Genomic DNA, 15,456 nt, shown 5'->3' on the forward strand with positions numbered 1-15,456 from the left:
ATAACCGACCACCACTGTGAATAATAGACTGAAGGAATATGAACTGGTAGAAGTTTTGATAAACAAATAATTTACACAAGATGACCCAAAAATGTCATAAAAAAAACACTTAATACAGTCTCTTTAGTGTTGTAATGATGTCTTCCTTAAAATTGAAGAGTGAACTAGATTTTTTTTTTTAATTAAAAAAAACCCGATTGTTTTAAATTAAATATAATGATCATTTGTTTGAAACGTGGATGTAGTTTTTTGTTTTTTGTTTGTTTTTTTCGTAAATGATTTCCCTGTTTGACTACCATAAGACGAGGACCACAAAACGCACAGATCTGCGAACAAAATCCGGTCATCTCGATCCGCGTTAGAAAACACAGAGAGACGGCACAAAACTGACCCGGGATCAGTACTTCTCAATCTCGAAGTCTCGCGATATTTCAGGTGGCGTGACGATATTTCCGGTGCGCCCGGTGATTTGTTTTTGAACAGCCCAATGAGCGGCGGCGCCGGGATGCTTTCGCTCGAACAGCCCAATCAGAGGCCTCCGCTGCAGGAGTTTAAAGGTCTGTGCGGCACTTTTGCAAGCCACAAACTCTGCTCGAGGACAAGGTAAGCGCGTGTCAACAGATTCTTTTGCGATTTCGTTTTAAAAGTGTCGCTTTCTATTTATTTTTTTTGGAAAGCTACAAGTTTCTCAGGTTTTCTTCAAAGTTGACTAGAAGATGTCAGGGTTGTTGTTTTTTTTAATTTTTTTTTTTTTTAGCTTCACATGATTATCATTCGTCTTCTAACGTAGCCATGAGGCAGCTGAAACCATATAGCCTAACTTTTAAAAACGTTTTGTTTTTGTTTCTGTTTGTGCAGAAATACCAGGTGACTTTTACTGCTGCTGAGCCTTCCTGTCACTCCAAACATGTCCGAGAACGTCGCACGTCTGACTCAGTTCAAGAACAAAGGCAAAGATGTCGGCGTGAGTTTTATCCACACACTGTATGAAAACGGGATTTTTTTTTTTATTTATTATTATTTATTTATTTTTGTTTGTCTGTCAGATCACGTGTGCACTTAGCTGCAGCTGGTAGCCCTAAAACGCCGAGGAGTAGTTTGCGTGAACCCGGTTTGTTTGGTTTTGCAGGAGCTCCGACGCAGGAGGGTGGAGGTGAACGTCGAGCTTCGCAAGGCCAAGAAAGATGACCAGATGTTCAAAAGGAGAAATGTGGCTGCGCTGCCAGAAGACGCCACTTCTCCTCTTCAAGAAAGAACCCAAAACTGTCAGGTAAGCCTTTTAAATCGGTCTTTTAAAAAAAAAAATTAAAAAAAATTAAATGTAGGTAATGAATAGAGCCCGATCCATGTAATCAGCTGGCTGATATAGGCTTTTTTGATATATGGGTTAAAAAAAAAAAAAAAAAAAAGTATGTCGGTGGATACGGAAACTTTTTGCAGACGCAATGAGCTGGGGGTTTATTAGAAACGTTATCTATCCATCTTGAAGTTTCCTGTTTCAGTGTGCACAATAAACTACAAGTTATGCTGCCTCCATCACATCTCTTTGTCAAAGGTGTCAAAAGTGCTTGATAACTAAATTTGAGGGATCATTGCAAAGCGAATCGATTATTGGTTAATATATCATATTTTATATCGTCATATATCTTTCTTTCTTCTTTCTTTTTTTTTTTTTACTCCCTAGTATTGCTATCGGCCTCAAAATTCCACCATCTGTCAGGTTCTCGTGATGAGTACCGTGCTATATTGTTGAACATTTGAATGTTATCCAGAAGTTGAACACGCAACCCTTTATTGGATATATATATATTACAAACACTGCATTGGTTGAGACTTGTAAAAAAAAAAAAGGGGTTTATTCAGCCTGATGCTGTTATTGAATTGAAATGCTTTTGAATAGAGACAATACAAACCCCACACAGCCCAAATTTCAACCTTTTACAATGGCCAACAGGTGTTCAATACCCCAAACCCATTGTCCACTTCCTGTTTCCTTTAATTCGCCTGCTCATCCTGTGACTATCTGCAGACTTTCAGGCAGTGGACAGTTGACGAGATCGTTGGCGGAGTGAACAGTGATAACGCTGAGTCCCAGCTCCAGGCTACACAGGCTGCACGGTAATAACCAGTCATTTAAAGAACAGTGTACATTGAGGTTTACTGCACAATTTAAAAAAACACGACTTCCGACCACCAATAATAACTTTTGCCTTCTTGTCCTGAATGCAGGAAACTGCTGTCTCGTGACAAGCACCCTCCCATCAACCAGATGATCAGCGGCGGTCTGATCCCCAAGTTTGTCTCCTTCCTGGGACTGGCTGACTGTCCTCCGATCCAGTTCGAGGCGTCTTGGGCTCTGACCAACATTGCGTCCGGGACGACGGATCAGACGGCGGCTGTTGTGGAGGGCGGTGCCATTCCTGCCTTCGTCAGCCTGGTCACATCCCCCCACCAGCACATCAGCGAGCAAGCTGTCTGGGCCCTCGGAAATATTGCTGGTAATTGACAGAATATATCTAGATTTATATGAAGTACAGTTCTGACTGTTGCGATGGTCCCATTTTTACTCACGATGGATTTTTTTTCTTTTTTTCTTTTTAGGTGATGGATCAGCTCTTCGAGACAAAGTCATTAAGCATGGAGCTGTGGCATCTGTGCTCAGTCTGCTGGCAGTCCCAGACCTCACTGTATTTAGTGTAAGTCTTTCTTATTGTGTGTGTGTGTGTGTGTGTGTGTGTGTGTGTGTGGTTTTTCCTTGAAGTCGTCCCTAGTCATCCAGTGACTCATTCCCCTTATTGGCCGCTAGGTGGCGTCTTAACTCAACTAAATGTGACCACGTCAAACTGGTACCTTCTCTCACATTTTGATTTCTTTGCAGGCCGGGTACCTGAGAAATGTGACGTGGACGCTGTCGAACCTCTGCCGCAACAAGAACCCGTCCCCCCCCATGAGTGCGATCCAACAGATCTTGCCCGCTCTCATCCGTCTGCTGCACCACGATGACCTGGAGGTGTTGGCGGACGCGTGTTGGGCCGTTTCATACCTGACGGATGGGGCCAACGACCGCATCGAGGTGGTGGTCCAAATGGGTGTTATTCCTCGCATGGTGAACCTGCTTGGCTTTGAAGCGCTGCCAGTGGTTGTAAGTCTCATTTGTGTGTGTGTGTGTTTTGTTTTTTTCTATTGGTGCTTCCACTGTGTACATCAGACGGTGATGGTCACCCTGAGCTGCAGCTCATATGGTTCTCCCAGGTTGTAAAAAAAAATATGCCCCCCCTCACCTTTTCCTTCAGACTCCTGCGCTGCGTGCCATCGGCAACATTGTGACTGGCACAGACGAGCAGACTCAGGCGGTGCTGGATGCCGGGGCCCTGACCAAGTTCCCCCAACTGTTGCGCCACAAAAAAGCCACCATCCAGAAGGAGGCAGCCTGGACTCTGTCCAACATCACGGCCGGGAAGGACGCTCAAATCCAGGAGGTCATCAACGCAGGCCTCATTCCATATTTAGTTGATGTGCTTGTGCAGGTATGTTGTATTTCATTATACGGTGGTCAAACAGATGCCCACATTATCTCGAACTTTTCAGGTCAATGTCTTTGTGACTTATTTTTGTATCCTTCTCTTTCCTCTGCAGGGTGACTACAAAACTCAGAAAGAGGCAGTGTGGGCAGTTACGAACTTCACCAGCGGGGGCACTGTTCAGCAGGTGATTTACCTGGTGCAAGCCAATGTGCTTGAGCCTCTTCTGAGCCTGCTCTCCTCTAAGGACGGCAAAATTGTCCTCGTCATCCTGGACGCAATTACCAACATCTTCTTGGTGAGTTCATTGTCTTTCCAAAATACAAAAGATGTGATGAAGCGTGTGGTGCCCGTGACGAACATGTGCCGATGCGTGTTTTGTTGTCAGGCTGGAGATAAGATCGGGGAGTCGGACAAGCTGAGTCTCATGATAGAAGAGTACGGCGGACTGGACAAGATCGAGGCGCTGCAGTCTCATGAGAATGAGATGATCTACAAAGCTGCTCTCAACCTGATAGAGAACTACTTTTCTGAGGAGGTAGGTGTAAGGTTAAACATGTTTGAACTGATTTCATAAACATGAACTTTTCTCCTCCCAGGTGTGTTCTTACTGTTTGTCTGTTTTTGGTTGTTAAAGGAGGGGGTGGTGGAGTCTGTGGCCCCAGAAGTGACCGAAGATGGTTACGCCTTCCAGATGAGCGAAACCCAGAACTCTTTCAATTTCTAAATGACTTTCTGATACCTCTACTCTGAGCTTTACTGTACCCTCATCGCTACCGTTTGTCCTCTATTCATGTAACTGTGGAGGGTTTTTTTTGTTTTTTTTTTATGTGTTGTACATACTGTTTTAACAAGACAGATAAAAACAAATTTGTAAATAAAGTTATTGGAATATGTGTGGAGTTTTAGTTTATCGACATCAAGTATGTTGTGTTTATATCAGCGGTGGAAGATGTAGTCAGATCCTTAAGTAAAAGTACTAATACAACAGTTTGTGTTGGCAGCACAAAGTTAAAGTTTTAAAGTAAACGTGCTGGTTTGGTCTTTTCTGACTGTTATATTATTAAAGATGACAACATTAGATTATTAATAGTGCAGCATCAGTGTGTCATCAGCATCTTACTGTTGTAACTGCGGCAAGTGGGGCTGGTTTGAATCACTTTATATCTAGAGACGGCAAATAAATCTGAGGGTTTGTCAGATGATTACCGAGAGGAGAAAGTAGAAAAAAGAAAAAAGTTCTGATGCACATTCAGTTTTCTCTAATTTTTAGTTTTTACTGTGATATTGGATCCTTTGAAGATTTATTGAAATGGAGCCGTGCTCGAAGTTTAGAGAGAAAAAAAAAAATCCCTGTCTGGTGGAGCTGTTGACAGCTCGGACATCTGAAATGCGACATCAGTACACACTGATTTTTGTAATATGTCAGAAGGCGGGTTGAAAACTACTGTTTTAATCTTCTTGTATTATCCATTGTGTTAAATCTTCAACTGAAAACTCAAACAAATGTAGTGGAGTACAAAGTAAAATATTTCCCTCTGCTATGTAGTTAAATGGAAGCATAAAGTATAATCAAATGGAACTACTCAAGCAAAGTAAAAGTACTTCAATGTATTTGCTGTAAGTGTAATACTTGATTACAGTGGCAGTTTGTTTTACTGCAACAACAAACTCCATTTAAAATCACGGGAATTTAAAGACGCAATTAAAGTAATAGTGCAACTACTTACTGAACATACAGAAAATCTGGAAAAAGAAAATGTATCGTGATGCACATTTTCCATCTCTTACGTAAACAGCTGGTGGTGCTAATTCTCCACTTAAGTGCCATTAAACCATCATGGCAGAAGAGGGCACAAAAAGATGAGGTATGAGCATCAGTCAAACCTCAAACTGGAAAACGGATGGAAAATATGTTGTGCAAATATTTCCTTTAATTTTCTTTCATATATAACATGCACTTTCTTAAAATGTTGCTTATTTGCACTATATTGATCTTAGATTGTTAGTCTATCAAGCACTTGTGTTAGAATTTATTCCCCACACACTTTATAGTGGATACTCCATTTTTTTAAAATTCTTAAATTGTTTAGTGTTTTTGAGCAATCTGTGGCACAAGAATCTTATCTTATTTTATGAATTTAAAAATTCCAGTGTCCACTTTGGTCCACACAGATCTGATATATTGTCTGCCACATTATTGGTCTCCAGTCAGTACTTGCAAAGTCTGTTTCCAGAGCACTACATCGTATTTTTTCTTTTATCTATACGACTTTTCCCGCTCAAGCCAAGCATAAAAACTTTTTTGCAATATTTCAAGCTTTTTTCCAGATTTTGAAGTTTTCCACTCCAGATTTTTATGTGGTTCAGTCACAAGACGTTAACTAAGGGTTTCCGTCTCCTGAAAACGCTGGAGAGCTTTTAATTTGAAACAAATACAGAAAGTGTAAAGTTTGTTTCACACTTTTAACAGGGCAAATGTACCCGATCAAAACGAGGCTTTACGTTGACTCCATCAATAAATCCAAAACACTTTAAATGTGAATACGACAACTTTGACCATTCCATTTGTTTTTATTGGATCAATTAGCTTTAAAGATTATTGGATCTTCAAGCACTTAAAAAAAAAAAGTAAATGAATTTCAACCTGATCAAGAGAATTGTGAACAATTTATTTCCTCGGTTAAAGAAAACAAGCTGTAATGTAGTCAAAAGGTGTGTGTGTGTGTGTGTGTGTGTGTGTGGGGTGGGGATTGGGGGGGGGGGCTGAGGGCTCCATAAGATTCTAGCTGCGCCCCTGTTCGGTCATAAATTGGACTAAACGCGAGCAGAAGCCGGTCCTGCTCGTCACCAGCACTCACTGGGACACCGAGTGTGAGTCACAGCTATGTGCCACATGTTGGGAGAAATGTTTTCACTCCCCCCAAAGAGGGTAGTCGTCACTGGTGAGCAGCCCAGCGGCGGCAGGAGCGGCAGCAGCAGCCTCCTGAAGAAGTAGGATCTCCCCCGGAGGAACTCCGCAGTTCAACTCTCGACGAGCAGAGAGGAGGACTCAGTCCGAAGATGTGAGGAGAAACACCGCAGCCCGTTTTACACGCTTTCAATAGGGCCGAAGTCATTTCTAGTAAATGCAAATTTTTTTTTATTATTATTATTTTTTTTTTTTTTTTTTTTGCAGCAGCAGCGCTACACTCACGATTTTCTTTCTCTTTTTTAAAATTTTTTTTTTGGTCCTTTTTTCTTTTTTTTTTTTTGTCTCCGTATTTGTGAGCTTACGGCGGTTCAAGTCCACATCCGGGCCACAATGCTTTGACTCCATTATTGTCTCAAACTGGCGGAGAGGTTGATAAACCTGCTTGGTTTTTTTTTTTTTTTTTTTTTTTTTTTTTTGCCCATTTAACGACACCTTTTTTTTTTTTTTTTTAATTTAATTTTTATTATTATTATTTTTTAATCCATTAATCCGTGCAGTGAAGGCTGGGATCGAGAGGAGATGTCGAACCAGGGAGTTCGGCGGAATGGACCCGTGAAGCTGCGATTAACAGGTAGCTGGCAAACGCTTTTTTATTTATTTTATTTTTTATTAATTTTTTTTAAATCCTTAATATTCACACACACACACACACTAGCTCGGACGGGCTCCGTGTATTTGCTGGACGGGAACAAGTTCCCATACGGGCCGATGGAGTTGGTTCTTTCTCTGTTTAACACCAGGTTGTTTTATGTTACTAAACAGATGCAATGCATTGTGAATATTAGCTGGGGTTTTTAATTTTTTTTTATTATTATTTTTTTTTTTATATCAGTGTTTCCTAACCGGCTCGGTGGATGTGGAAGATGAATTTTTGGGGGGGATATAATTGTTCCAGGAAGTAGTCGGAGCCTTTTTAATTGTCGCCACCAGTCATAAACACCGGGGACAGGAGGGGAGCAGCGGCCACACGGCGCGCTGCCCTCCGCGGTCTGTAACATGATCGATGACACCTCCGACTGACCCGGAGAGATAAAATATTTACGGGAGTGTTTTTAAACTGTTTCTTCGCTTTGACGGACGGGTTCACTTTAAAAGTTGGCTAGCTCCGGCGTTAGCCTAGCCGGGTCGGCTGCCAGCTAGCCGTGGACGGGAGAACAAGTCTGGGACGAGATGAAGGAGGAGGAGGATGAGGAGGAGGTGACATGCAGCAGCTCCACAGGTCACACCGGTCTGCAACGGGGAGCACTGTCCCATAAACTGCCTGACCGACAGACAGCTGTTCCCCCTTTTTTGTTTTTGTTTGTTATTGTCGTTGCAGCAGGTCACCGTGAAGTTGTGCAGCACTACTCCTCCTCCTCTCTCCTCCTCCTCCTTCTCCTTCTCTTCCTCTCCCTCTTCTTCCTCCTCTCTCCTTCTTCTCCTCCTTCTCCTCCTCCTCTCTCCTCCTCCTCCTCCTCCTCCTTCTCCTTCTTCTCCTCCTCCTCTCTCCTTCTCCACTTCTCCTCTTCTCCTCCTCCTCCTCTCTCCTCCTCCACTTCTCCTCCTCTCTCCTCCTCTTCCTTTTCTTCCTCCTCCTCTTCTCTCCTTCTCCACTTCTCCTCCACCGGATCTTGTAGAGTTTGTTTGTTGTAGGTAACACGCAGGTCGGATTGTGGACGTGTCCCATGAGGTTGTTTTTTTAGATGAGCTGGTTTTTGACTGAAGGGGGTCGACCAGCTGGATGTCCGACCTCAGTCCGGTTCAAAGGGGCCCAAAGTGAAGCGTTGAAGCCGGTGAAGACAAACGAGCAGGTTCAAGACGGTCGATGATCGGCAAGCTGTCAGCAGCATCTCCCAAGTGTTTACTGCACAAGGAGACGGGTACCGAGTGTCCGCTGATGACGCCGCATTAAATGTCCCGCCTGTCGGTCCCATCCGCTTACTGTCGCTGTCTTTCAGAGATGTGTCACTACGAATCTTTGTTTTTTTGTTTTTTTTTGTACAAGCACAATTTTCCCCGTTGAAAGCCGGAGGAGTCTGCTGGTCGTGAGTTAAGTGTGTCCCTGCAGTTTGAGATGGACCGCAGTGGTCTCCGGGAGGAATGCTGAGCATGCGAGTTCGCTGGAGGGGGGGGGGGACACACCAAAAAAAACAACACCCCCGTCTAGCGCAGGACCCCGCAGACCACCTCGCTCCTCTTGATGCTGAGCGACACTCTCTAAAACCCCCCCGAGACTCAACATTATCCCTCTGAAAGAACATCCAGCTCTCCATAAAATTTGGATTTCCTCGCATGTCTGTTTATCTTCCAGTGTACTCGCTTGGTTTTTTTTCCCTCCAATACCACCAGCAATCGCTCCTCACGGAAACTTTCTCTCACAATTATGTAATGTTGTGCCGTGTGATCCACACGGTCAGCCCCCCCCCCCCCCCCCCCACCCGTCTCGTAAGCTCGGCTCGTTGCTTTTCCGCTGTTTCTCCGACACGCTGTCATTATGTCTTTTCTTTGGTTAGCCCTGCACAGCTGTGTGTACTAGTCTGATTAGGTTGCCGCATGGGGAGTAACGGGGCCCGGGGGGAGTAACGGGGCCCGGGGGGAGTAACGGGGCCCGGGGATTGCGACATCGTCGCCGCGTGTTGTCGTCTGTCGTCAAGTCGATTTTTGACACGTAGCTGCCGATTTACTTTCTTCCCAGGCAGGTTATGAATGACGAGTCGCTGCATGTAAACAGACCCGTGGCTATTTGTGTTGTAGGTGTCTGCCCTTTGCTGACAACCCCATCCACCCCTCCACCCCACCCCCCGCTCTCACCATTTGAACCAGATGTTGCAGATGTGTGCCAGGTATTAAACTGGAAAAGTATCGCAAGCAAGCTGCTAAACCCAACACTCGGGGGGGGGGGGGGGGGGGAAATTGCCCCTCGACTACCACGGGACCCAGTTTCCATTACACGCTACAGCTGACCTCTCCTCAAATTATGTCACACACACAAACGTGCGCTCATAGCGTAACACGTATGATCCACCGGGTCATAAATTATTCTAAGTCATTCAGGCTTCGTCTGATCTGTTTTACGTTCTGCCACGCACACGCAGCGCCGGGCACAATTTGGGCCACTTTCCATGCACACAGAAATGTTGACGACACACAGTCGGAGAGCCTCTTCTAATATGATTAAGACTTTGCAGAAAAGAGCACGTACCCCCACCACCCCCACCCCCTCCACTCCCTCTGCTCCCCCCACCCCCCCCAGTCTGCCTTCAATGTGGAGTCGCGAGCTGTCTGGCATAGAAGTGAAACCAGACCCGTAAAACCGAAGAATCAGACGCAGTCAAAGATGCCCTTTGATGAACCGGGCTGTCCGGAGGGATGCGCCCCAGAATGATAAACAAACCGATGTGCGTTTTAGATCGTTCTGGACTGATTCGGACCCTTTTATCGCCGTCGGGAGTTTACATGTGACTTGTCAAGCATATGGTTTGCTCATCTGAATTCTTTGGCGCGGTGCAGACGAGCGAAGAGAGCTATCTCAGTGGGATTCCCTAGAATTCTCCATTCGCATTCCCACCTCTTCCTCTCTGAGTCACTCCTGTTCTTTCCGACTGTAAGCTTCTTCCCTCTCAGACCAGGTCCAAAGCATATTTCACTCCCACCCTCGCTGCCCGAGCTCCCTCTCTGATCCTCTCTGTCTGATGCACTCTGTTGCTACTTTGGAGTCTTTCTTTTCATTTAGTCGCAAATCCTCGGGATTTGACGCTGCTGCGGCCGTTTTACAAATAGAAGTACCAGGACTTTTATTTTTGATGAAACGGTTTGCAAAATGTCCTTGCCTCTTTCCCCTTGTAAGATGACTGACAGTTGAATGGACACAGATGCTGCTTGAGAATAAAACAGACTTATTTTAAAGATGCCACAAAGGCCGCGGGGGGCATTCACACTGCCCCACTGTGTTGCTTTGAGCAAAAGGCTTGGGCCGCTCCTTCTTTTTTTTAGAGCGAGTCCTCGCTTTTCAATGCAGCTCGGTCTGACTGTCGTCTACACATGGGGGTCTTTGGATGTTGGTTAATTGAAGAAACCCCCACAGCTGGGCACAGATGGGGCTGTGGAGGCACAGGACCTGATGATCAAGGACGTTTTCATGTGGTCTGAGCCGAGGCTATTCATGTGGTCTCAGTGAGAGCCATTCTTACAGAGCGGCTGTATGGAAGTGATTTGGGTGTTCAGACAGGATACATTGTAAATACACAGTGATTAGCTGCATGTGGTGAACTACTGGCCCATCACAGGCATCCATTTTGAGCGCAAATTTCCACATTTTGCTTTGACTAGTTGTGAAAGAGAGCGAAATAATAGACCAGAAGAAAAAAAAAAAACAACCAACAACTACAAGGGTGGGGGAATGTAACGAGCAATTATGGCACGTCATTTGTAAATGTTTTCCTTCCCCCTGCTGAGAGCCTCCCATAATTTTAAATTGTTCCATCAATTAATTGACCGGCTGGAGTTGGCTTTCCTGTTGGTTCAGCTGCTCCTCAATGAGGACAAAGCCTTCTGCGGTTGCTCTGCCCTCAACCGCCGCCAGCAACGGCCCGGAGGAGACCAGATGTAGCAGGGCGAGAGAGCGCGAGAGAGAGTGGGCAGCTTCTTAAGAGAGGAAGCGCTCCCCAGACCCGAACACTTGTCCAAACGTCACCCCTGACAGGTGGGGAGCAGAACAGTCCAGAAATCCCCCTTTTGAGGTTCCCTCGGAATAATAAAGTGAAGACTTGCAGTCATATTACTCAGCAGGACTTGAGGCGTCTTGTGTTTTGCCGAGGTCGCTGGGCGGCTCGCAGCTTTATCCTGTGACTGTGCTATAACGGCGTGCCATGGGTTTGATTAGTGGGCTGCATGTGTGGTTTGGGGAGACTGGCGCTTCCTGCCGAGTAGAGCCTCAACACTTCATAATGGCCGCTTTGTTATATTAATGTAACGGAGAATATTTTCCTGCGTCAGGGACTGTCCCCGTTTCACTTGGAGTCTGAACAATCGAAAGAAAAATCGCCCGCCGTGTTCTCTATTTATGCTCGACTGTGCTACAGCAGTGATTCCGAATCGGGGCCACTCGTACCCCGGGGGTTTACTCCTGCAGTCACCCACAGAAGACATGGGGAAATTGTAGCTCATGTATTGGCTCATGGACGAAAATATATGACGTCCAACACCCCGAAATACCGAATTCAGGCCAAAGATTTATGACGAGACGAAAGAGCTTTAGAAAGCGAGGAGAAGTTACAGCAGCGTGAGCTGGACCGTCTGGACTGGACTTGGTGTCGCCTGACGCTCGCCAGTAGGCAGTATCCGACTTAATAAAGGAGAAACCGACTCCTCTGAATGACAAAACGTTAAAAAAAAAAAGATCCTGAACAATAAAACTCCTCTGGAAAACGGAGAAATAGACAAATTATTAAATTGCCTTAAGGTCATGGCATAAATTTGCATAAGCCCCCCCCCCCCCCCCCGGGTGTCCCGGGGAAGCACCCATGGGCCGCTCCAAATTTTCTAGCCTCTTCTCTTCTTTTTAAAAGGTTTTCGCCGTTTCGCCACGACTACAAATGCAACCGTTGCAAGTAACTCGCCAACACTATCTTCATTCATGTCTTAAGATGCCATAAATTATGTCCAGCAACGAAAAAGGTTGAAAAGCCGGCAGGACAGCGACGGATCCAGAGGTCCGATGTAACGCCGTCTCGTCTGATTGCTTTGGTGTAAACCGGCAGGTTTCGGGACGTTGCAGACTGGCGAATAGTTGCAAGTTTCAAATCATCTTGGCGTAAATCTAGTTGTTCTGATCTTGCCTCACTTGATGTTATCAGTGTCATGGTGAAAATATCCAGGGTTTGACCAATGTCCAAATTTCCTATGAATAGGTCCAAACCGCATCACCTCCTCGTCTACTGTCTAAGGTGGGCTTAGCTGCCGTCACCAGAATATTTGCACCCCTGTTCTTTAATTTGCGTCGTCTCTTTTCACGTATCAGCTTCACTGATTGGGCAGCGACTCCTCCTCTGACCTACTTAATACAGATACACTCCCATTATATCATTCTGTTCCTCGGGTAATCATCCTTGCTCGAATATCATTCTCCATTTCTGTGTTTTATGGCGTCGAGCGAGAAGGTCTGTTTGGCCTTGGAGAAGTGCTAAACCTCCTGGGTGGTTTGGGAAAGACCTGCTTCAAAGGCCTGCTCTGTTAACCTGGCGGTGGTGGTTAATGGGTCAGAATTGGATTAGTGATGAGTGTGAGGGAGGGAAGCTCCGGTGAGGTTTAAACTGATTCTCGGCCGCGGGCCCTTCTCCTATCACTCCTGCCTGGCTGTTCTACATGCTGCACCTCCCACCACCCTAACACCCCCCCATTTCTTGTCCATTTCCCGAACTCGTGCTCCCTTTGAAGTTAGAAACTACTTGGGGGTATTTTTTTTTTTCCTGTGAGAGCCTGTTGCATGCATATCCAATGTCAGCGTAGAACCCCGTTAGACTTTCGATGCCCTCAGTTTTCTGCATACAGTTTACACTGAAGAAAGAGTATCAGACATTTTCAGTGTCTTATTTTATTGACAAGCTGCACTTGGTGGAAATGTGGTCTTATCATGAGAATTAGGCCAACCGATTTATGAGTTTTATACAGCCGCATCATTTTTTTTTCTCGCCCTTTAATTTCTGCCAATTCTCCCAAATTTTACTGCAAAAAAACCCCCACATAAAACTCCAAAAGTTTGATCTTTTTAGAAAAGCTACAGCGAACTAAAACATTTTTAATCACAAAAAAACTCCAATGAAATCCCAGAGGGACTGATTAACTCTGTCACAGCCTCTTTCGGTTTTGCCTCGGCAACAGAGAAAAGTTGGGTTGTCCACCATCACGGCCGCACTGAGCTCGCGTTTGCTTTGCCGGTGCTACAGAGCTCTTTTGTCCTTCCACTCGTCTACCTCTCTGGAAAGCTACGGTCTTGAGGTCGGGGAGCAGTCTGCGAGGAACGGCCTCTCCTGTCACCGTCCCCTTTTGATCTTTGAGCGAAGCCGCGGCATTAAGCTTGTTTCCGCCTCGGTTTGTTTGGAGGGATGTCTGTGATTACTGTTGTCTTACAGCAGTGTGCGCAGGTGAGCTCGCTCGGCGAGTTTGCGCAAAGTCTCATTAGCCCCGATAAACATTCACACACGCGAATATCGTTTGACTTTCCCTGGAAACGGCGGGGGAGGCGAGGGGTGGCCCGAGCGGTCCTGCCCAGCTGTCTGATGGTGGAGGAGGGTAACCTGAGGTTAATTCTGCAACGCGCTGGCTCTGCTTTAGACCTGGATGGACACGGGTTGATACGATTAACTCTGTAACTCTGACCAACATCAAGCAGATGGGGGTCTCTCAAGTCTCCACTGTTACCGGCTGGTGTGTGTGTGGGGGGGGGGGGGGCAAAAGCCGCAAGACGCCAACAGCTGACTGGAGACGTCTGTCCGTGCCTCGGCCTGACGTTTGAGCCCCTTCAGTCCTCCGAGGAGACGGGATCAGAAGCGAGATGTTTATATTCACACCAGATCACATTTCAAATGCCATCTCTGCTCAAGTTGAACAAATACACCACAGGATTCCTGGGGAGGGGGGAAAAAAAAAAAAAAAAGAGTCAGACAGCATATACACAGAGAAGCAAATATAATATTTCAACAATGTTGTTTTTCTCTCTAACACCCTCGCCTCAGATTCCTAAATATGTACGGAGTTACTCGCTATCCGTTTCCTGCTCTCGATGGCTGCGCTCCAGTTGCCTGGTAGTTTACCTGAGGTGGACTTCACGTGGCATTCAGCCATGTTTAGTAAGTGACTGCAGGGAATAGAAACTCAGTTCAAAGGGAGCTTTCGGTTCAGTGCGTCATCAGTTCTGCAGAAGATGACGAGCAAGATTACCCATCAGTCATGTCCAGACTCATCCATTCAAGCATTGGATTTTAGTTTTTTCTTTTTTTTTCTTTTTAAAGTATATATTCAGTATTTAATTTCAGCAGTGTAACATTTCTACAGTAGCAGCCACAGGTAGTTGAGGACTGGAGTTTACGTTACCAAGGTAGCACAATGGAGAAGTGATGTCTTCTTCCAGGGAAGTTCCCTTAACCACAATTCCCCTGCAGGCTGTTCTGTTTATGTGCTCTGATGATGATGATGATGATGATGATGATGTGTTGGATGTGGGGGTCTTGGTTTGCTTTACAGGAAGTCAATTGTGAAACTAACCTTCAAATGCAACCAAAACTGGGAGTGCCTGATGACTCAACTCTCAGGCAGATGGTGCAGATACTGTAGTCAGTCATGTTCAGAGATGCTGCCTAATATTTACTCTTGCAGCCATTATTATTATTATTATTATAGGCAAAGCCTTTGATGTACGAATTTACTGTCCAGAGTTTAAGATTTAAAAGTCTTGTAGAGATGTTGCCTTTTTGTGAGCCAGATGTTTTGTCCCCCTCGGTTTCCTGCTAGCGTCATTAAACAGGCTGGAAGATGGTCGCCTGTTGCATTTCCCACAGATTTACAGCACATCCTTTTTACCGTCACATTTCACAGGTTTGACAGCATTTATTTCACCGCATGGCAGAAGTCTGAAGCTACAGTATGACGCCGCTTAACAGCTCAGGCACTGACAAATGATTTACTCAAAGCTGGGCTAAATTTGGGTCAGACATGATGACACACGTCTCGTAGACACGCGTCAGCCACTTTAAACATGACTTGCAGCGCATTGTAAAAGCTGTTAATGGCATGCACCTGCACACAGCGGCATTCGGTCATGCCTTTTGATCGGGGGACCACCATCGCATCTCCGTGAGTCATCGGGGCCAGTTAATGTTGACAGTTACTATTAACGAAAGGCTCACCTCACAGGAAGAGGAAGGGCATTGCCGGATTGCTGCGCGGCGCTTTCATGTATGACTACGACACGATTATTGTCCTGAT

The 15,456-nt window shown here is 45.5% G+C and overlaps 2 protein-coding genes across 2 annotated transcripts in view; both read left to right on the forward strand.

The window, feature by feature from the left end:
• The first annotated feature begins 862 nt into the window (after window positions 1-862).
• Window positions 863-4,417, forward strand: kpna2 (karyopherin alpha 2 (RAG cohort 1, importin alpha 1)). Its single transcript, XM_069701250.1, has 10 exons — window positions 863-964; window positions 1,130-1,270; window positions 2,030-2,118; window positions 2,230-2,498; window positions 2,602-2,696; window positions 2,879-3,142; window positions 3,294-3,527; window positions 3,637-3,819; window positions 3,910-4,059; window positions 4,159-4,417. Exons 1-10 carry the CDS (start codon window positions 908-910, stop codon window positions 4,246-4,248), a joined length of 1,572 nt encoding a protein of 523 aa, XP_069557351.1. The 5' UTR covers window positions 863-907; the 3' UTR covers window positions 4,249-4,417.
• Window positions 4,418-6,970: 2,553 nt separating this feature from the next.
• Window positions 6,971-15,456, forward strand: part of smurf2 (SMAD specific E3 ubiquitin protein ligase 2) — a 49,221-nt gene continuing 40,735 nt past the window's right edge. The window contains exon 1 of the mRNA XM_069701249.1: window positions 6,971-7,066. Within this exon, the coding sequence (XP_069557350.1) occupies window positions 7,015-7,066 (52 nt within the window). The 5' untranslated portion in view covers window positions 6,971-7,014. The remainder of the gene's footprint in view (window positions 7,067-15,456) is intronic.

This window comes from Brachyistius frenatus, unplaced genomic scaffold (genome assembly GCF_029030835.1).
Source record: "Brachyistius frenatus isolate BFR_SWC_R1_liver_20210118 unplaced genomic scaffold, ASM2903083v1 Contig_36, whole genome shotgun sequence".
Classification (NCBI taxonomy): domain Eukaryota; kingdom Metazoa; phylum Chordata; class Actinopteri; family Embiotocidae; genus Brachyistius; species Brachyistius frenatus.